Source organism: Saimiri boliviensis, chromosome 3 (assembly GCF_048565385.1).
Source record: "Saimiri boliviensis isolate mSaiBol1 chromosome 3, mSaiBol1.pri, whole genome shotgun sequence".
Taxonomy (NCBI): Eukaryota; Metazoa; Chordata; class Mammalia; order Primates; family Cebidae; genus Saimiri; species Saimiri boliviensis.
The window spans coordinates 3,133,647-3,155,082 of record NC_133451.1 but is presented as its reverse complement, the minus strand read 5'-3'; the positions used below and the strand labels follow the sequence as shown (position 1 = coordinate 3,155,082).

Here is a 21,436-nt window from a genome sequence, read left to right as displayed (position 1 = left end):
AAATATCTTGGAAAAAAGTTCCTTTCAGACAGCTGTACAAAAACTATTCTTTCAAAGGCACCTTTCAAGTTACACTGACACTACTGAAACGAGTAATTCCTAAGCTTTCATAATGAGAAAAAGGTGGTTAAGTGTCCATCATAATCAGTGTCTGGTATGTGGTATATGAAAAAATAGACAATACGAAGTCCTATTCCTTACACGTTAGGATCCCTGGGAGAAATCACTATCAAATTCACACATGGTTGTTCAATTTGACTATAATAAAATATTAAATCAGGTGTAAGTGTGTTAAGATTCTAAAAGATTTTGTGTAATTAAATTGTACAGCAATTCTATTTTACAGACTCAGAGAATGGGTCAGGACAAAAGACATCATGTATAACAGGAAGGGTGAGGTGAGACTGACTAGGAAAATAAATATTGGCAAAAACATTACTTCAGAAAAGAAGGTGCTCAGTGAACACAAATCTAAGAACCCTGCGAAAGAGAAGCTTTCTCTGGGCAAAGTCAGAAGCAGACAAGAGACAGACACAGAAACTGAAAATGTGAGTGGATCTAAATACCATGACTACACTAGGATCAACCTGGGTGTGCCCTCGACTGTCCAAGGGATGAGGTGACATGGTGATGTCATGTGAGATGAAGAGCCCAGGGAAGAAAGGGTTCTCCCCTAATCGGCACGGCAATCTGACTTCTCCTGGACAGCAGGCAAGCGGAAGAGGAGGCATGGAATTCTGGAGGGAGAAACTCACCCTGGGAAAGTCTAGCTCTCAAATAAGGGAAAGGAGGTCATGAGATGAGAATTAAGATGAAAGAGACAGCCTCCGGGTTTTCAGAAGAGCCATAAACATTCTGTGGAGACTCAAAACCAAATCAAGAAACCAGGGAAGACAAAAGGAATCAGAGGGGAGCAAGAAGGCCCATACAAAAAACGGGGAGTGCAGACGCTGAGCAACTCAGGAGAAGGAACCAAGGAAACCAGAGGTGATACTCAAAGATCCAGCAAGACATGCCAGCCACTCCGAACACGCATCAGCTGAGAAGCTGCACGGGAGGAGCTGACCACGGGGGTGACGGAGCAAAGGAAACAGGAGTCCAAGATGCCAGGGAGGCCAGAATTACAGCAGAGCATGCTGGAGTCCAGGGTATTCAGGAAGGAAAATAATAAACGGAGAGCAAGCACTGGGAACACAGAAAGGTACCCCGAAATTCAAGATAATATGAGTTGAAAACAGGTAGAAAAGAAGTATCTTCTCTCTATGGCATTTTTCAGCATGCTCTCTGCTACTTTGGGAGCTGACCGAGAACCATGCACCTTAGGACTCCAAATCTTGTAAAATATGAAGGCTTTGATCTTTCTTTTTTTTTTTTTTTTTTTTTAATAGAGATGGGGTTTCACCATGTTGGCCAGGCTGGTCTCGAACACCTGACCTCAGGTAATCCACCCGCCTTGGCCTTCCAAAGTGCTGGGATTACAGGCATGAGCCATCTCTCCCGGCCAGACTTTGATCTTTTAAAATTATCAAACATCCTTCAGAAAAGAAGCCACGTAAGTTTGAAAAATGATTTCCAGGAAAAATACCCATGAGAAGTATCTACTAGTAACAAAAACAGAGGAATACCTGAGGATTCATTTACCAAGAAATGTGCAAGAGGTATGTGAAGGTATGTGAAATAATCTTTAAAGTTTTTTTATTTTAATAATTTAAATTTCATGTGCTTGAGATGATTTAAAAAGCTTTGAACAAATAGAAAAGCATCCCACATCCTGGACAGCGTGACTTATCATCTACGGTATAAGTTCTCCCTAAATTAATTTATAAATAAGTTGATTCTATTGCTCACATGCCAAAATCAACAAAAAAGAAGAATATCTGGAAAATTCTAAAGAACAACAGGGGAACTGATCCCCTCATAAATACCATGAAGCTACAATAATTAAGAGGTATACTTCTGGCCAGGTGCAGTTGCTCACGCATGTAATCCCAGCAGGTTGGGAGGCCAAGGAGGGAGACCTGCTTAAACCCAGGAGCTTGAGACCAGCCCAGGCAACTTAGGGAGACCCTGTCTCTACAAAAAATCTAAAAATTAGCTGGATATGGTGACACATGTCTGTAGTCCCAGGTACTCAGGAGGCTGAGGTGGGAGGATCATTTGAGCCCCAGAGGTCAAGACTGCAGTGAGCAATGCTTGCACCACTGCACTCCAGCCTGGGGACAGAGCAAGACTCTGTCTGGAAAAAAAAAAAAGGATGCTTCTAAAAGATGACCAGATAGATCAATATAACAAAATAATAAATGAGACTAATGAAACTAGAGAACTATGAGAATGTAAGTAACCCAATTAGTGCAGAAAAATTATTCTGTAAACAGCATCGGGGACAACCAAAACCAAAAATTAAATTAGATACATACTTCATATCTACCAAATTGCAGATGAACAGAAAATTTTAAAGTAAAAAAAAAAGAGAGACCTGAAAAACGGAAACATCGTATACAGAAAGGCTGGCTCTTGGGGGTATCTGGTGAACAGTTCTTTACCCTGAGGTAAACTTTCCCTAGCTGGTAACAAGTGGCTCACCATTCCCAGATTATTTGAAATGCATGGTTTATACTGAATGCTTGCTTTCCTTCTGCGAGTCTGGAATTCTGGCTCATGTTAGGCAGGGGTTGCCTGCATGGCCAGCATGCTGCTGTAGTTTCGTGTAGTTTCACGGGAGGGGAGGAAGCCTGTACACAGATCCTTCCAGACTCCACCAGGACCACTTCCCTGTATAACCTGGCGGCACATCCTCACTCTGTCACTGTCATAAATCTTAGCTGTGAGTACAAACAATATGAAAATCCAAAATATCTGTATGGTAGAAGCTATCATAAACAAAGCTGAAAGACAAACTTGAAAAAACTAATTGTAACTCATATCTCAAAGGGCTAATACGTTCTACAAATCATAGGAAAAACATCAACAATCCCTTAGACATAAGGATGTGTGCATAGATATTTACAAAAGAGGCAGAGCCCGTACCTTGTAGTTAGCATGCGTAGCTTTCAGGACATCATGCAGCTTGAGGTATGAAGGAAGGTGATAGAAACTCCCCAGTGATGAGGATTTACTTGTTGTAACAGGCCCCGAGGTATCAGATTGTCTAGAGGCTTTAAAAATACACGCACAAAAGATAAACTTTTAGATCAAAATAACTTGCCAAGTTTTAAAGAGATTACTGGAAATAATAAATTTTTTTAAAGCATCGTAGTATGAAAATATTCAAATATTTCCTCTGAACTTTTGATTAACTAGAAGTAATGAGAAATTCACTAACAAACCTAAGTAGAGCCTAAGTACTAAAAAAAATAAATAAATAAGAAGAAGAGCAGTGTGCACAGTTGCTTTATTGTGGTTGTTTGTTTGCTTTGTGAGAAATCAGTTTGAGAATCATGGGAGCAGTTAATTCAAGGACCACTGGCCAATTCCAGAGCTGCTCTGAGCCTAAGATTCCTTAGTGGCCAACAACTTCATGAGCTCACCAAGTAATCAAACACGGATGATGTAAAAATATTTTAAAGATGGTAAAGGGACAAACATTATCATTAAACCAATAGTAAATCTTAATGTGCCAAGCACTTTATACAATTATTCTACTCCAGTTTGAAGACTTTGACTTGGAGTCCTTAGTGTATTTAATTCATCAGAAAGATGACAGACATACTGATAATTTTGCACTTGTAAAGGCTGAGGCTTTTCAATAGGTAAATCTTTCATCTGTACTACAGCCAACCCTTAGAAAAGAACCCCTTTTAAAACACTTTAGGCCAGGTGCAGTGGCTCACATCTGTAATCCTAGGATTTTGGGAGGTTGAGGCAGGTGGATCACTTGAGGTCAGGAGTTCAAAACCAGCCTGGCCAACATGGTAAAACTCCGTCTCTACTAAACATACAAAGATCAGCTGGGTGTGGTGGCACATGCCTATAATCCCAGCTACTGGGGAGAGCGGGGCAGAAGAATTGCTTGAACCCACCAAGTGGAGGGTGCAGTGAGCTGAGATTGCGGCACTGTACTCCAGCCTTCTGAGCAAAGAAGCAAGACTCCGTTTAATGTCTTGGTCAAGGATACGAAATTTCATTTATAGACAGGAGGAATGAGTTCAAGAGATCTGTAAAGCATGGTGACTGCAGTTAAGAACAACATACCACATACAGGAGAATCACCGAAAGAGTGGATTTTAAGTGTTCTCACCACAAAACAATCTCACCAGGTGAGGTGATGCATAGGTTAACTAGCCATTCCACAAAGCATATGTATTTCTTTTCCTGTTTTTTTTCTGAGACGGAGTCTCGCTTTGTTGCCCAGGCTGGAATGTAGTGGCATGATCTCGGCTCATTCCACTTGCCAGGTTCAAGCATTTCTGGGACTACAGGTATGCACCACCATGCCCGGCTAGTTGTTTTTTTTTTTTTAAGTAGAGAAAGGATTTCACCATGATGGCCAGGCTAATCTCGAACTCCTGACCTCATGATCCGCCTGCCTCAGCCTCCCAAAGTTCTGGGATTACAGGTGTGAGCTAGCACACCCAACCAATGCATACATATTTCCAACATCATGTTGTACATCACAGCTATTTATAACTTTGTCAATTATAAATAAACAGCCTTAATATAAATACTATACCCACAAAACAAATGGGAGAATCATCACTGGCCCTTAGGTGCCAAGAGACAGCGTGAGAATGGGTTTGGAGGGAGACTGCATAGACAGGCGGACAGGCGTCCAGGACAGCAGAGGCAGCAGTCACTTCATGCTTTGCCGGGCTCCTCTCCTGCCCCTGCCAGTACCCACCAAGAGCAGTATGGGTGGGAATTCGATAAAGTGCAGTCATACCTAAACCGTTCTGACATTTTCATGGGTGAAAAAAGGTCCTCCAAACTTGTGAATGGTTTAGGCTCCTCCAACTCAGATTAATTAATCTCTACTTTAACTCTCCTTTAGCTCTTCCAAATGTAAATATTTCATTGCCAATCAGAATTTTTGACATATGAGAATCAATTTTTTCACTCACTACATCTATTCCAAAGCATCTATACCACTTCACTTACTGAGTATCAGGAGGCCTCTCCAGCCATCGCCTGCGACAGGGAAGCACAGGAGAGAGAGGCTCCTTGCTAGGGCTGGAAGCCTGGAGGCTGCAGGTGCTGCAGGTGGCTCTTACAGATGCTTCAGACCAAAAAGTGGTCTGTGTACACTAGTCATTAGTTTCTAATATCTTGATCCATACCTGGGAAACATTCTCTCACCTTACTGATATGTATTATATTTCTATAAAATACCAAGTTACTGAAATCCTACATTTCTACATGACAGATGCTGCACTCCTGCCCCTCCCTTCCCCACATGTCTCCTACCTGCACTGGCCTCACTGCCTTTCTTGGGACTCAATGGTACCGATGCTTGTTCTCCTGGTTCTTTCTCCTTCCCCTTTCGTCGGATGGGACTTAGAGAAGGGGGGTTTGTTAGAGAAGGCAAGGCTGCCTAAAACAGAAAAACAAAAACAAGTGATGGAAGTACAACAATACAGAAACTGAAAATTAGAATATATGGTTTTACCATTTATCAGAAAGAGCTAACCCATGTCATTCATTTTGTTCTTGGACCCCTATTTTTACAGCTCAGACACTGTACACATTTTATTGACTTTTACCCACACAACGGTACATGGTAGGGACTGGCCCACAACTTCCAAACAGGAGCACAGAGAACAAGTTGGAAGGAGCCCTCAGGCCCATACCCTCCAACAGCAAACAAGCAAGGCATTCGGTGTTAGCCATGACATGAAAAGGGTACAAAGCAGCATTTTTTTTCTTTTTGTTTTCTTGAGACAGGGTCTCACTCATCACCCAGGATGGGGTACAATCATAGTTCACTGCAGCCTCAACCTCCCAGGCTCAAGCAATCCTCTTCAGCCTCCAGAGTAGATGGGACCACAGGCACACGCCACCTCACTCAGCTAATGTTTTAATTTCTTGAAGAGACAGGACCTCACTCTATGATGGCCAGGCTGGTCTTGAACTCCAAGCTCAAGTGATTCTCCCATCTCAGCCTCCCAAACTGCTAGAATTACAGGCATGAGCCGCCGTGCCCAGCCCAAAGCAGCAATTTAAACTCCCTTTTCTAAAACAGGAAACAGGCTCGGAGAGGAAGTAACTTATTCAAGGTCACAGCTGGTTAGCAGCAAAGCTAGAAGCCAACAAGTCTAGATGTATTCATAAAGCCCGAACTCTCTCCAATACACAACACATGAGAGAATGCAGAACATCCAGGCTCCCAACATTAATCATTTGAACCCGGGAGGTGGAAGTTGCAGTGAGCCGAGACCGTGCCATTGCACTCCAGCCTGGGCTATGAAAGCAAAACTCCGTCTCAAAAAAACAAAAAACAAACAAAAAAACAAAAAAAACAGTAAGTGAACTGGTCTATCTTAAATCCATTGTGCAAAGAGTTAACATTTGTTTTGAAGCTTTTATTGCTTCACAGAAAAGCAACACTGTCCCTGAGGTTAGCAGAACTTTCTACAACCATGGAAATGCTCTACAACTATGCCAGCTAGGACAGTAGCCACTAACCAAGATTTAAGGAGATATCAATGAGGTACTTAGCCAGGAACATCAATTCTGAGCTTTCTTGGCTAATGCTGGAAACCTAAAGCTAAGGCTAGCTATTTCCCTCTTAGGGGTAACAGTGATTGATGATACTAAAAGAGCTACAAAACACATGGTCACTTTTTTTGAGACAAAGACTGACTGTCATCCAGGCTGGAGTGCAGTGGCATAATCAAGGCTCACCACAAACTCTGCCTCCCAGGTTCAAGCGATTCTCCTGCCTCACCCTCCTGAGGAGCTGGGATTACAGGCATGCAGCACCATGCCCATCTAATTTTTTGTATTTTTAGCAGAGATGGGGTTTCATGATGTTAGCCAGGCTGGTCTCGAACTCTTGGCCTCAAGTGCTCCACCTGCCTCAGCCTCCCAAAGTGCTAGAATAATAGGCCTGTACCACTGCACCCAACCATGTGGTCACATTTTGATGTTAAATTTAGTGTCACAATCTGAGCAATTTTGTTCATTTAAAGCAAAAGAGAATAAAGAAGGGACAGATTACTAAACAAAGGTATTCCGGAAGCCCACAGTCGTTAGGGCTGTATTAATCCAACACCTGAGTGGGGTATTACCTTTATTGCAGGTCCAGGAGCCACGTCGTCCAGGACGTGAGCACAAATGTTAATCACCTTCAGCAGGTGGGAGAAGAGCTGCTCCACCATGGGCACCAGGGCCCGGTCCCCAAGGGCTGGCCAGACCTCCTCTTGCTTGGTGGCTGCTGGGTTGGCTTCTTCTTCAGAGGTCCATGAACTTCTCAGAGATTTGGGAGCACTGGCTGTGATAGGGGCATAGACATTACCTCCCCACCCTGATAGCACGAGAAGGACAAACTGCTTGGGGAACTGAAGTCATTTAAGATCCTACCTATTTAGGCCTGTCTTAATAAAAAATAAAAATAAAAGACCCTATCTGTGTTGAGAGCTGGTCGGACATCTGTGCCTGATATTCTACTGACAGGCCAAACTCAGACTGAAACCGATGCTTCCCCTGCAAATATGTGTTCCCAACATCCACAACTGTTACTACCACACACCTGCCCAGGATGTGCAGTCATCCTGGGTTTCTTGGTCCTGAAAACCAAAGTCCAGTTGGTGACCCAGGCCTGGTGATTCTGCCTCCCTCATTCTCTTACAATCAGTGTCTTCCCTACAATCCCAAAGCAATTATCTTGGTTTAGACTTCCCGTCTCTTGCCTTAGCATCAACATTCATCTCCTGAGTCTCCCTGCCTTCTCCTCCAGCCCACATTCAAGTTGGCTGAATGATCTTATTAAAATACTCATCTACTAGTCCCTTTCACAAAACTCTCCTATAGCCTCCTGAAGCAAAGGGTACAGGTCCCAATTCTTTCATGGAGACTGGCAGCTTCTCCCCCAATCAGTTTCAACGGACCCCACCTTCCTTGCTGCCCACATGCTCCATGTTCATCGCCAAGCTGTTGCACCACCTCCCTGCTGTGCCCTTTCCCACCAGCCCATAAATCTGCACAAGGAGAGTGATCACGGCCACTCTGTGTGACCACTGCACTTTTGTCTACATGTCTCCCCCTCTAATCTAAAACCAGCTTGAGAATGGAGTCCATTTATTATACTTTCTTATCACCCCAGTGCCTGAGGCAGTGCTGGCATATGGTGCCCACTAAAATGAAATTCAGAATGAGTTTATTTGTAGTTAACTGAGGCGCTAGATTGGGAAGAGGCTACTTTAAAATACTCAGCATGGAACAGCTGCCAACCATGCATTTATGCATATAGGTACCATCTGAAATTTGACTAAATGGACAAGCCATCACTGGCAATGACCTTTTAATAGTTTTCCCTCATTTGCTCACCACCCCCATTCCCCATAAGAAAATCAAAATCCAAGTCCTGGAGTCCCTGTTTCAAGTCAGTACCAGTACCTGCAAGCAAGTTTCCGGCCAAAATCAAAGCATCTTGATGGGCTGAGAGATCCAGTGGGAACCAAGCTGACGAGAGCAGGGTCAGAATCATCGTGGCCATCCCAATGGTACAGCTCTTCCTACACTCATCTGAGGCACTCAGCGGGGGCACTCTGGAAGCAGACATTGGCAAGGTCAAATTAGAGACAATTTTCAAGCAAACAATAGTCTTTCTTTCTCTTGCCATTCCAAGAGGAAGGCATGTCACAATATATTTCATACCAGCTCAGAAACTGCTTTCACTATTGTTAATCAACTAACATCTTTCCTATAAATCAAAGCTCCATAAAAATCAAGACAGAAATGAAATCAGGTAGTAGATCTGATGAAAAGTATTGGGGCCTAAGTGTCCAATGAAGAATGCTTCCACTAGGGCATATAACGATGGTTCTGCTAAACTGGAGCTGAGACAGCTACCCAGACATTTGGGCATCATAGTGTCATTGGGTAAACAGGCACAAAATAAAAGGGAACTGGCCTGGGTAAGCTCTTAATCAACATGGAAAAATAGTGTACTTGATACACAATGGGGCAGGTTTGACATGGTTAGTTTTCCTGATATTAATATTACACTGGATCCCCAATGGCGTCCTTTAATACCCCATATCTCCTAATAAAAATTATAGGGGGACAAATTGCAATGTCATATAAGCAGGACTACTCAGGGCTCAATCCCCTGGAAAGACAATGTAAGTTAAACTACCAGCGGCCGAACCCCAACCACCTGAGGTGCTGACTGAGGATGAAGAGAACATGAAATGGGTAGGGGAGAAGAGAAATCATCAACATCAATCCCTTGTGAACAGATGCAGAAATGAGATTACGTTATCTACCCATTTTTTAAAAATTTTATCATTTAAACCTGTTTTAAATTTTAAAAAGTATTAGAACTGTATGTTTACTTTGATGGACTTTTAACTTTCTTTAAATTAAAACATTCTACTCCAATGCCAAAGTTGCTCAGAAGTCAAGTTTAGTGCTGGACCTACGACCACACACGTTGGTTGCGCAGTCGGCATGTGTGCAAGGCGCGAAAGCAATCATTCTAGAGCAGAGGATGTAATCTACTTCTAGCAAATGTCAGTTGTTCATTCACTGACACAGGAGAAATCTGCAGGTTTACTTCCCAATGTGATGTGAGTCACCAAAATCATTCTCAGTAACTGATAAACAAAATGAAAGCTTATTCCTGAATGCTGGAGAAGACCTGAAATTATTTTGCAGATGCTAGACTAGGGCCATCTACTGGAGGAAAGTGATTTTTAAATGAAAGCTGTTAATGTAAGTATAGTAGTTCCTACATCATCACCATTTCATATGCTAGGTCACATTTAAGTGAAAAAAGGTTCCTAACCTTCTAATACACAGTGAAGAATTCAAGAAAGAATCAAGCTGACAAGAAAAGTCTTTTGCCAGCATATGAAAACTCTCTTAAATGAACTTGAAGATCAAACCCTCAAATGCCCAAATATGCCTAAGAACATTTGGCGTTCAATTCCCACAGCTCCTGTCACTAGTTTCACACAACTAATACAGCAGAAACGAGTATTCCATCAGACATTTTTCCAAAAAGCCAAATTGATAAAAGACTTAAAAAGAAAGAAAAAGGGGAATCCTAATAACTACGTATCACATTGTCACAGACAACCATGAATATATACTGAGGAAAATACGTACCCGCAGTGCCAACCCAGACTCCAAATGCAAGCTGGGAAGGCAGTGGAAAGAAGACACAAGGCTTCACAGCACCCAAACTGCGGAAGGAAGAGGCGACACAATCACACCCAAGCCCCACAGAGGGTTACGGAATTTAGTCTTTTACCCATCATAAAAAGTATGAACACTGAGAAGAAATCCGAGATCTGTATATGACCACAGGACATCCATCCCACCACAGTACAACTTCCAACTTTAAACAACTGAAATACGTGTATTTGAAATGGCAACTACATTCCAACGAAGAGAGGCTCCTGTGCTACCCACGCCCTAGAATGCTCTCCCCAACTTCCACCCCTCAGCTGCCCCTGCACATCCTTAGAAGCTGAGCTCCAGATGATTATGCCATACCCCTGCCAGCCTGCAGAGACCGTAAGGGCAGGAATCCCGCTGCTACATCCCAAGCCTACAACAGTGTCTGACACACGTCAGCCACAATAAAAATAAATAAGCAAAGTTTACAATATTTTGAGCAAATCCAGGGAAGACCATACTACAGACAGCCCAAACAATATTTAGCTTTCTATGACATGAAAGTATTTCTTTTGTCACATAAAAAGGTTTAACCTAGTCACCAGCAAATTAACATTAATTTTCTATATTATTCTTTCTGATAACAAAAGTTACACTTGCACATTTTAGAAAATTTGAGAGTATCTGAAAAAATATAAAGAAAAAGACAAAAATCATCCACAATCCCATCTTGGGGATTATCTGCCAATGTGAGAAATACATATATGTACTTTTTTTTTTTTTTTGGAGATGGAGTCTTGCTCTGTGTCCCAGGCTGGAGTGCAGTGGCACAATCTTGGCTCACTGCAACCTCCGCCTCCCAGGTTCAAGCAATTCTCCGGCCTCAGCCTCCCGAGTAGCTGGGATTACAGGCGCATGCCACCATGCCTGGCTAATTTTTGCATTTTTAGTAGAGACGAGGTTTCACCACGTTGGCCATGATGGTCTCAATCTCTTGACCTCATGACCTGCCCACCTCAACCTCCCAAAGTGCTGGGATTACAAGCATGAGCCATCACGCCCACTTTATTTTCAATTTTATGCCTTTCTAAATTAGCTGTATTTTTTTGAGTGTGTATTACTTTAATAATCAGGAAAAAATAGTTGTTTACATTCCTTTTGGAGTAGGGCCAAGATTCTTTTCACAGAAGCACAATTTCTTAGCAAGCCCCACAGATAAGAGCTCTAATACAAACACCTCACCATAAGATGACCATATAACTAACTGGCCATACAAACTACCGAAAATTACTAAATTTCATTAACACCAATTGAGAAAGAGACTTACTGTGAGTGCTCTTGTGGTTGATGTGATTAGTTCATGAGAAACTGCCGCAATAACTCTTGAAAGGTTATTTTCCATAGTGACATCTGTTATACTTGGTAGTAGGTTATAGCCTCTATATATTCTAATAAGAAAAATACAGAGACTTAAAATCTACTAGTAGAATATGTATTTTTAAAGATCAAATGGCATTTAAAAGCTTAAGACTGAAGATTAAAAGAAGTTACGCAGCCTCAACTTTTAAGTGAAGGAGGGACTGGAAATAAATTCGATTGCTGTTCCATAACGAAGGCTGAATGCACTCCCTCCCTTCGCCCAAGTCTGCCCCAAACACTTGGCACTGCAGCCAGACTCCCCTCACAGCACTGCCTACAATCTCTTTAAGTTGAAATAAATGCTTCATGAAGTTATTCTTGCTTCCAGGAAAAAAGAAATTCCTTTCTCCACTTCTGAGCTCCCATGGCACTTCTTTGTATTCCATTCGTGGCACCTATCAATTTCTATCCCCCATTATAGTTCTATACAAACTCTAATTCCTTTAGAACACGTGGAAAAAGGCAAAAAGTAAAACAAATTATAACACCCCAACTGTTTGAAAAAAGCCAATCTGATCTTGTAGCCCTCACAGAGACACTCAACAAAACTAAAGAGAGTATGATTTTAAGTTAACACATGAATACTAACAGAACAGGTAGCTCAGCAGCACACACTGCTGCTCTACAATTGGTAATTGTGTCTATCACGCAAGACCCAATTAAGCACAGCTGAATTGTCAAGGGCCTGCTAAAGTTTGGAACTGGGAAACTCTTCAAAGTAGTAGTTATGATATTAACTTTAAGTTATCAATGTTAATGATATCTGAGTTGGCATCTATTAATAAAGATTCATCAGCAGGGAGGGGGTGGCTCACGCCTGTAATCCCAGCACTTTGGGAGGCCAAGGCAGGCAGATCACAAGGTCAAGAGATAGAGACCATCCTAGCCAACAACCCTGTCTCCACTAAAAATACAAAAATTAGTTGGGCATAGGGGTGCCCGCCTGTAGTCCGAAGTTGCAGTGAGCTGAGATCGAGCCATTGCACTCCAAACTGGCCACAGAGTAAGACTCCGTCTCAAAAAACAAATCATCTTCTGAAATGACATTTAGAAGCAACAATTTATTATAACTTATCAAATTCCTGATAATCAAATACTCTCTGCTTCTACTTCTCTTAAAAGAGTATTTTTTATCCTGAATCTTTTCAAAGAGAGAAAATGCCAGTTCTGAGGTTAAACAAAGGAAATTATCTGACAGGAAAATATTAAGGTGGTCAAAGAAAATATTTTCATGTGTTTTTTGGGTTTTTGAGACAGCGTCTCACTCTGTAGCCCAAGCTGGAGCACAGTGGCGCGATCCCTCTGCCTCCAGGGCTCAAGTGATTCTCATGCCTTTGCCTCCTGAGTAGCTGGGATTACAGGCGGATGCCACCACACTCGGCTAATTTTTCGTGTTTTAGTAGAGGTGGGGTTTCGCCATGTTGCCCAGAGTGGTCTCGAACTCTGGAGCTCAGGCAATCTGCCCGCCTGGGCCTCCCAAAATGCTGGGATTACAGGCTTGAGCCACCACGCCCAGTCTTCTATGTGTTTTTTTAAAGCAGTCTTTATATGAGAAAAGTTGCTATTTATTTAGGAATTACGACTTTGAAATATGATAAGCTGAGTTTCAAATTAAGGGAAAAAAGCATCAAGTGATCATTTAAGCTTAGAATTCATTCAGTCCAAGTTTTGTAAAACACTGTTACTCAAAAGAAAAAAGAGCATCATATAAAGTCAATTTTTAAAATAACATTTAAAAGACAAAATTAAAAAGCACAAGTCTTACCGCTTCTGCAATCTCCTCTGCAAGCTAGAATTCTAAAGATTATAATTTCATTAAAGCACTCTGTCCTACTCACCTAAGAATGAGATGTGGTCATTTGACACTATATTCAAAATGTCCACAACGAATGAGAATGATAATCACTGCAAATCACTGAACTAGTGGATAACCCTAAATAGCACTGACTTTAACACCCTGCTCACCTAAAAATCAATGGGCATGACAGAATACCATCCTCTTTAAGGGTAACACAACTAAAGTGAAAATTTTTAACAGATAATATGTGTCACACACAAAAATACAACTGTGAGCACATAGAATGTAATAAACTCATCAAAAGATTCGCCATGTCACAGCTGTGTGATTGCGGCAGGGCTTCAATACAGAGGTGGTGTGGTCAATCCTCAAAAGAATAACATCCTATCAAAGAACTGACCTACATTCAAACATTCTGAGCTAAAGCTCTTTTCTAGAAAATAAAATGTTTTCAATTAAAGCCTAAAGAAAGGCATCAGGAAGGGCATTTTCCCGACAACATCAGGACGCCACCGGGTGAGCGTACCTGGTTATTGTGCTGACGGAGAAATGAGATGGAGGCTGCGTCTCATGCATGAGAAGTTTCAGGTAAACACTGCTTTGATCTCTTGCCACGGCCACTACTGGATCAGCTTGTCCTTGGTCACATTTATAAAACAGTTTTGGGACGAGCCTAACACAAAAGTAAGGTTGATTTGCTTAAGAAAGTAGCTGAAACTCACCTGTGACAGACCACCTCCTCCCTCCAGGTGGCTAGGCCAACACCTCTGGTTGCCAGCAGACACCACTTCCCACCCCCTTTCTCAGGTGGCATTCTTCAAACACACGACAGCAGTGTCGCCAATCTCAGGGTCACTCTCTCACACAGCCACTCTGACACAACTGGCTGCTGTACTTTTTTTTTTTTTTTCTAGGACAGAGTGTCACTCTGCCGCCCAGGCTGGAGTGCAATGGTGCGATCTCTGCTCAGTGCAACCTCCGCCGCCCAGGTTTGAGCAATTCTCCTGCTTCAGTCTCCCAAAGTAGCTGGGACTACAGGCACTTGCCACTTTGCCAAGCTAATTTTTGTGGCTTTAGTAGAGACGGAGTTTCACCACATTGGCCAGGCTGATCTTGAACTCCTCACCTCATGATCCACCCACCTCGGCCCTCCAAAGTGCTGGGATTACAGGCATAAGCCACCACGCCCAGCCGGGTGCTGTACTTTCCTTTTTCTGTCATAAAATTAAGTCCCTTTCTATTCACACTATTAAATACTTTAATTAAAAACCAACTTTGAAAGCTCTCTTTCTAAACCTTTTGATCAATACCAGCAAGTGCTAAACACCTGTCCACAGAGTACTGAGCACAGAGCAGGTCTGAATGCCAGCCACATGCCTTAGGCACTTTCGCAATTTTGTCTGCAAAACTGTCCGAAACACTCCCAGTTGCCAAAGCTTCAGCTGAGAGATTCCTAACAAATCTAAACTGAATTCAAATGCAGAATACTGGCAACATTTTCCTACAAAAACAGAAGGGCTCATATCTGCCATCAGTACTCAGTAATACTTTTAGAAACAATCAACTATTTTATCATATTGGTTTGCAAACCCCAGTATCTTTAATTAAACTCTCTTTCCTCTATGGAGACTTGATCAGGAGTATAGTTTTTTTCTAGAATATAAGAAGAAATTGTATGTTGCGTACCATGGCTCATGCCTGTAATCCCAGCACTTTGGGAGGTTGAGGCAGGAGCAGGGGGAAACACCACTTGAAGCCAAGAGTTCAAGACCAGCCTGGCCAATGTGGCAAAACCCCATCTCTATTAAAGATACAAAAATTAGCCAGGCATGGTGGCACACTTCTGTAATCCGAGCTACTCGGGAGGCTGAGGCAGGAAAATCACTTCAGGAAGCAAAAGTTGCAGTAAGCCGAGATTGCGCCACTGTGCTCCATCCTGAGTGACAGAGTGAAACTCTGTCTCAATAAACAAAAAAGAAGTTGCTATCATTTACAGAAAATGGTAAAGCTGCAAAATCTCTGAATAGGCAAGTCATACAAACCCATTAAGTAAATGAAAAGTGTGTCTCACAAGTAATTAAAGAAATGCAAATTACAATGACGAAAATGAAAAAGAATATATACACCAAAATGTAACTTTCATTTTCTTTCGCTAGCTTATTTCCTTTTTAAATTTTCCTTAAATTTTGTTCATTAAATATGTATTATTTTCAAAAGAAGGTAAGTTATTTTAAAAAGAAGTATCACCCACATGTGGTGGCTCATGCCTGTAATCCCAGCACTCTGGGAGGCCAAGGTGGGTGGAACACTTGAGGTCAGGAGTTTGAGACCACCTGGCCAACATGGTGAAAGCCCATCTCTACCAAAAAATACAAAAATTAGCTGGCAGTGGTAGAATTCCTGGAATTCCTGGAAGAGCCACCAGCAAGAGCCACCTGTAATTCCAGCTTCTTGGGAGGCTGAGGTGGGAGAATCACTTGATACTGGGAGTCAGAGGTTGCAGTGAGCCAAGATCGCACCACTGCACTCCAGCCTGGGCATCACAAAGTGAGATCCTATCTCAAAAAATAAAAAATGAAAAATGAAAAGAAGTATCAATTTCTGCCTTAAACACGGATACATATTGAACTTTTTTTGAAATATTTGTATTGGTGAGAAGAATCAGACACAATCACATTCTGGTATGTTTCTGCTGTATGTTCTCAGAAGTGAGAACTGAGCTATGGGTATGCAGGGGCGCACACAGAGGGGTATAATGGACACTGGAGACTCACAAGGCAGGAGGCTGGAAGGAAGGTGAAGGACAAAAAAACTACATTTGGCTACAAAGTACACTACTCAGGTGACAGGTGTACTAAAATCTGACTTCACCATGTAACCAGAATTCACCCATGTCACCAAAAATTCAGCCATGTAACAAAAAACCACCTGTACCCCAAAAGCTATTGAAATTTTAAATATATATACAAACACATACACATATCTATAATATAAAGACAGAAGAATGATATGTTTCAAGAAAAAGAAATTTAAAAAAAGAAAAATGGTATGTTTCTGAAGAGCAGTTTTACAGTAAGTACCAAAAATTATTATTATTATTATTATTTTTTTTTTTTTTTGAGACAGAGTGTCGCTCTTGTTACCCAGGCTGGAGTGCAATGGCGCGATCTCGGCTCACCGCAACCTCCGCCTCCTGGGTTCAAGCAATTCTCCTGCCTCAGCCTCCTGAGTAGCTGGGATTACAGGCACGCGCCACCATGCCCAGCTAATGTTTTGTATTTTTAGTAGAGACGGGGTTTCACCACATTGACCAGGATGGTCTCGATCTCTCGACCTCGTGATCCACCCGCCTCGGCCTCCCAAAGTGCTGGGATTACAGGCTTGAGCCACCGCGCCCGGCCCCAAAAATTATTTACAAGTCCACTTCTAGGCTATCTACTCAAGAGAAATGAAAATACGTCTACACAAACTCTTGTAGGCAAATGTTCACAGTAGCATAATTCATAAATTAGCCAAAACGTGAACTCAATAATAACCATCTGATGGACAGATAAAATATGGTATTATTCATTTAATAGAATACTTTCGGCAATAAAAATGAAACAATTACTGATACATGCTACAACACGAACAAATCTCAAAAATTAAGTGAAAGAAACCAAATGCAAAATTCCATCTACAGTATGACCCCAGTTCTATAAAATTTCCAGAAAACACAAATCTTTGTGTTGGTTTGTTTTGAGACAGAGTCTCTCTCTCTGTTGCCCAGGCTGGAGGGCAATGGCACGATCTCTGCTCACTGCAACCTCTGCCTCCAGGGTTCAAGTGATTCTCCTGCCTCAGCCTCCTGAGTAAGCTGGGATTACAAGCGTGTGCCACCATACCAGGCTAATTTTTGTATTTTTAGTATAGACGGTGTTTCACCACATTGGCCAGACTGGTCTCAATCTCGTGACCTCAAGTGATCCGCCCAACGCAGGCGTGAGTCACTGAACCTGGCAAAAATACCAATCTTAAGGGACAGAAAATAGATGAATGACTGCCTAGGAGTGGGGATGGGAACCAGAGGTTACTGCAAATGTGCACAAAGGATACATCTGGGGTGACAGAAATGTAATAAAATTGGAGTTTACTATATACTCAAAATGAGTAAGTTTCAAGGAATGTAAATTATACCTCCACAAAGCTATTAGAAAATTTGTTTTAAATTCAAAGCCTGGCCTTGTAACTCAACTTCCAAGAATTTTCAGAAAAAGAAAATTGCACATAAACATTTATATAAAATAGTTAACTGCCAAAAAAATTTATATAAAATTTTATCACAACCACACACACAATAAGACAACGACCCATAACTAAAATTACTGTTTCATAAGATAACAGGAAAACACCAATAAAATCTTCAGTGAAAATTGTCAGATTACAAAATTGCATGTAATTTTGACCCAATTTTGAATAAGAAACTCATAGAGTATACAGCAAAATATTAACAGTGATTACCTCCAGGGAGCAGCAGAACTGAAGGTGATTTTTTATTCTTCTTAGTGCTATTCTCTATAGTCCAAAATTTTTACAATAAAAGTGCATTACTTTTACAATGGAAAGTGAGTATTCTGTTGTTTTTTAACTATAATTGTAGACTCATGGTAACGGATTTTTCTTCTTGATAGTTTAAGAGTAGAATGGCTGGAATGAGCTCAGATTCAGGAATACTGCCCTACATCCTTTGAATTCTTCCCTCTCTTTCCATTCTCATACCTTTTAGTACTTCAACCCAAAAAGTAAAAGAGAAAAAATACTTGTAAATACCTAATTAATGATGCTGCAGCCACATGTCGCACCCTGGGGTCTTCATCCCCAAGCAAATGGATGACAACATTATTGAGCACTCGTTCTTGCAGTTTTAAAAGCTTGAGAGAGAAGGATAATAAAAATAAACATAATCTTGTATTTAACTAAATTTTAGTAAGATACTTTGGAAAGCTCATGAGAAAACTCAAGATTACTAGACTTAAATCCATATCACACAATTACAACTTTCAGGATATAAACTGTGAAATAAACAGATCTAAAACATGATGAAAGCATTCGGAGAAATTCCACACCACAAGGAAAGCCTCACTTTCACCTCCCTGCAGATAAAACAGCATCTCACAAAAGTAAGCCACTTACCCCTGTGTAATGATGAGCCCCTCTGTGTAAGTTTTCTGCTTTTGCCTCCAAAAAGCTCACCAGCCTAACAAAAAAGCACATTTAACAATGAAATCATTTAGTGACCCAGTCAACACTGCCAGCTGGCTCCAGAGCGGGCTCACCCAGGTGCCCTGGAAGGCCCTTGGGCAGTACTTACTACTCAAAACAACAGAAAAGGCCGATGGCTTTAAATAAACAGATGTGCCATTCCTTTCACAATTCCAGACTCAATACGACAGTACTCGGCAAATTGCTTTTCTTTTTCTTCAAAATAAACACTATTTCAAAAGACTCTAGAAGTGCCCTCTAGAATTAGCTCAAACCACAGAAGGGGCAAGCTGGGCCCTCCATAACCTGCCACCTTGCTCACTCACCCATGCTCAGCGTCCCTATCTGTGGGTGGAGGCGAGAACAATCCCAGATTTACAGACATTCTAAGGATTAAATGAAATAACCCACGAGGGCTCTATAAAAGGTGGCTTGGCGGGGGGAAAAAAAAAACATGAATTATAAAGGGAAATTTCCCTTCTAAACGAAAGTACTGAAAGAAAACTTGTCCAGCAAAAACTTTACTCTTAGAAAATGAAAGTTCCAACACAGCTCAAGTTTTTGTTGTGGTTGTTTGTTTGGTTGTTGTTTTTTGTTTGTTTCTTTGTTTTGAGACAGAGTCTCTCTCTATCACCCAGGCTGGAGTGCAATGGCGTGATTTCAGCTCACTGCAACTTCCACCTCCCAGGTTCAAGTGATTCTCCTGCCTCAGCCTCCTGGGTAACTGGGATTACAGGTGGGTGCCAAGAACGCCGGGCTAATTTTTGTATTTTTAGTAAAGATGGAGTTTCACCATGTTTGCCAGGCTGGTCTTGAACTTCTGACCTCATGATCCACCCACCTCAGCCTCCCAAAGTGCTAGGGTTACAAACGTGAGCCATCACACCCAGCCTCAAGTTATTTTTTAATTGTAACAAAATACAAACCAGCTGTCTTACCTAGGTTCAGTATGATGACTATATTCTTTTTCAACGAGCAGAATATAAGCTACAGTTTTTAAAAGTTTAAGACAAAGATGAAAAATTCTAAGCTCTTTTATTCCCACCATCCAGAACACTTAAATGACTAGGAGTATCAAAAAAATAAATCTACTCTTCTACTTATATTTTATTTACTTTTCTTCTCTACGTATATTTTAAAATTCTAGGCCAGGCACAGGGGTTCATGCCTATAATACCAGCACTTTGGGAGGCCAAGAGTGGAGGGAGGATCAATTGAACCCAGGAGTTTGAGACCAGCCTGGGCAACATAGCAAGACCCCATCTCTACAAAAAATAAATATTAGCCAGTGTAGAGACACACACCTATTGTCCTAGCAATCAGGAGGGTGAGGCAGGAAGATCGTTTGAGTCTGGGAGTTCAAAGCTACAGGGAGCTATGACTGTGCTCCTGTACTCAGCCTGGGCAACAGGGCAAGATCATGTCTCAAATCAGTTAATTAAAATAAAACTCCAAGAGCAGGGCAAAGTTCAGCAAAAAGCCACTGGGAGGAGAAAATCATTGCCCTCTACCTAAATCACTAGATTTCTGATGGACAGGGAACTTGGTAACATCATTCCTCACATCAAGTGACCCCAGGACTTTCAATTGAGCTTGGTGCATGCAATCTAGCGGGCGTAACTCACTTACCTGAAGTCAATCTCAGCAAGGGTTTCCAGAAGCTCTGTCCTCACTAGCCAATAGGAACTGTTCCTCAGCGTCAGCACGTCGATGATCAGCTGCAGTCCTAATTCACTGTAGCTGCTGCTGCAGAGACTCATGACACAATGCTGGAACACAAGGTCCGAGGCAAGAGAGCAGCAGGTTAGCCCCACTCAGTAGCCACATCTTGACGGTTTGAGAACCACCACTCTCAGACACACAATGTTCTGGTTTTAACTGCAACCAGAATGTTGTGCTTTTCCCACACCTCAAGAACATTCATGGTATATAATTTATCTCAATAAATACAACCTTAAAAGTAAATGTGTCCCTTTCACATAACTGTTTCTCTCTTAATTCCATTTCTGCTATGTCATGGCTTCAACTCACAAAGGGCAACTTCACAAACATAGATCAGTGTTACAGAGGGGCCGGCCACATGGCCCTAACACTACTTCTAAATAAATCTCAGACCCAAGGTAGGAACAAGGGGCCTACACCAAGGACCATCCCACTATGTCACTATGTACTCCAAGGCACAGGAGAACAGAACAGGCCCCGACTGCTGTACCCCTCCCCTGCAGCCCCAAGCACCCAGAGGCACCATCACACACATGGCTGACACACAAGCCCCCTGCTAGCCACAAGACTGAGCTGTTAGCACATTTTCTTCCACTCAAGAAAGATACAACTGACGGAAACAAAACCTGGAAACCAGAGAAAATTACTCTCAGGTATGACATTTTAAAAAGGGGAGGTATCCCACAAATTTGACAACTGTAGGTTTTTTGTTTTGATTTTTACTGGTTAATTTTTATTTTTGTTGACTGGTCAGTTGTGACTTACGAGCCAGCTGGTATGGAAAGGTTCAACAAGCTATCACTTAAATTGAGGCTGTGTCACTTTGTATAATAACAGAGGTTGGGCCGGGCGCAGTGGCTCAAGCCTGTAATCCCAGCACTTTGGGAGGCCGAGGCGGGTGGATCACAAGGTCAAGAGATCGAGACCGTCCTGGTCAACATGGTGAAACCCCGTCTCTACTAAAAATACAAAAAAAAA

The 21,436-nt window shown here is 41.9% G+C and overlaps 1 protein-coding gene across 2 annotated transcripts in view; it reads right to left on the bottom strand.

Moving 5' to 3' along the window:
• Positions 1-21,436, bottom strand: part of HTT (huntingtin) — a 159,476-nt gene that overhangs the window by 80,255 nt on the left and 57,785 nt on the right. For both annotated transcript variants that reach the window (XM_039468122.2, XM_074395811.1), the window contains 10 exons: positions 20,366-20,505; positions 18,668-18,731; positions 18,305-18,405; positions 14,022-14,168; positions 11,606-11,726; positions 10,267-10,343; positions 8,551-8,702; positions 7,224-7,426; positions 5,401-5,527; positions 3,028-3,155 (listed from right to left, as the gene is read on the bottom strand). In XM_039468122.2, the coding sequence (XP_039324056.1) occupies positions 3,028-3,155; positions 5,401-5,527; positions 7,224-7,426; positions 8,551-8,702; positions 10,267-10,343; positions 11,606-11,726; positions 14,022-14,168; positions 18,305-18,405; positions 18,668-18,731; positions 20,366-20,505 (1,260 nt within the window). The remainder of the gene's footprint in view (positions 1-3,027; positions 3,156-5,400; positions 5,528-7,223; positions 7,427-8,550; positions 8,703-10,266; positions 10,344-11,605; positions 11,727-14,021; positions 14,169-18,304; positions 18,406-18,667; positions 18,732-20,365; positions 20,506-21,436) is intronic.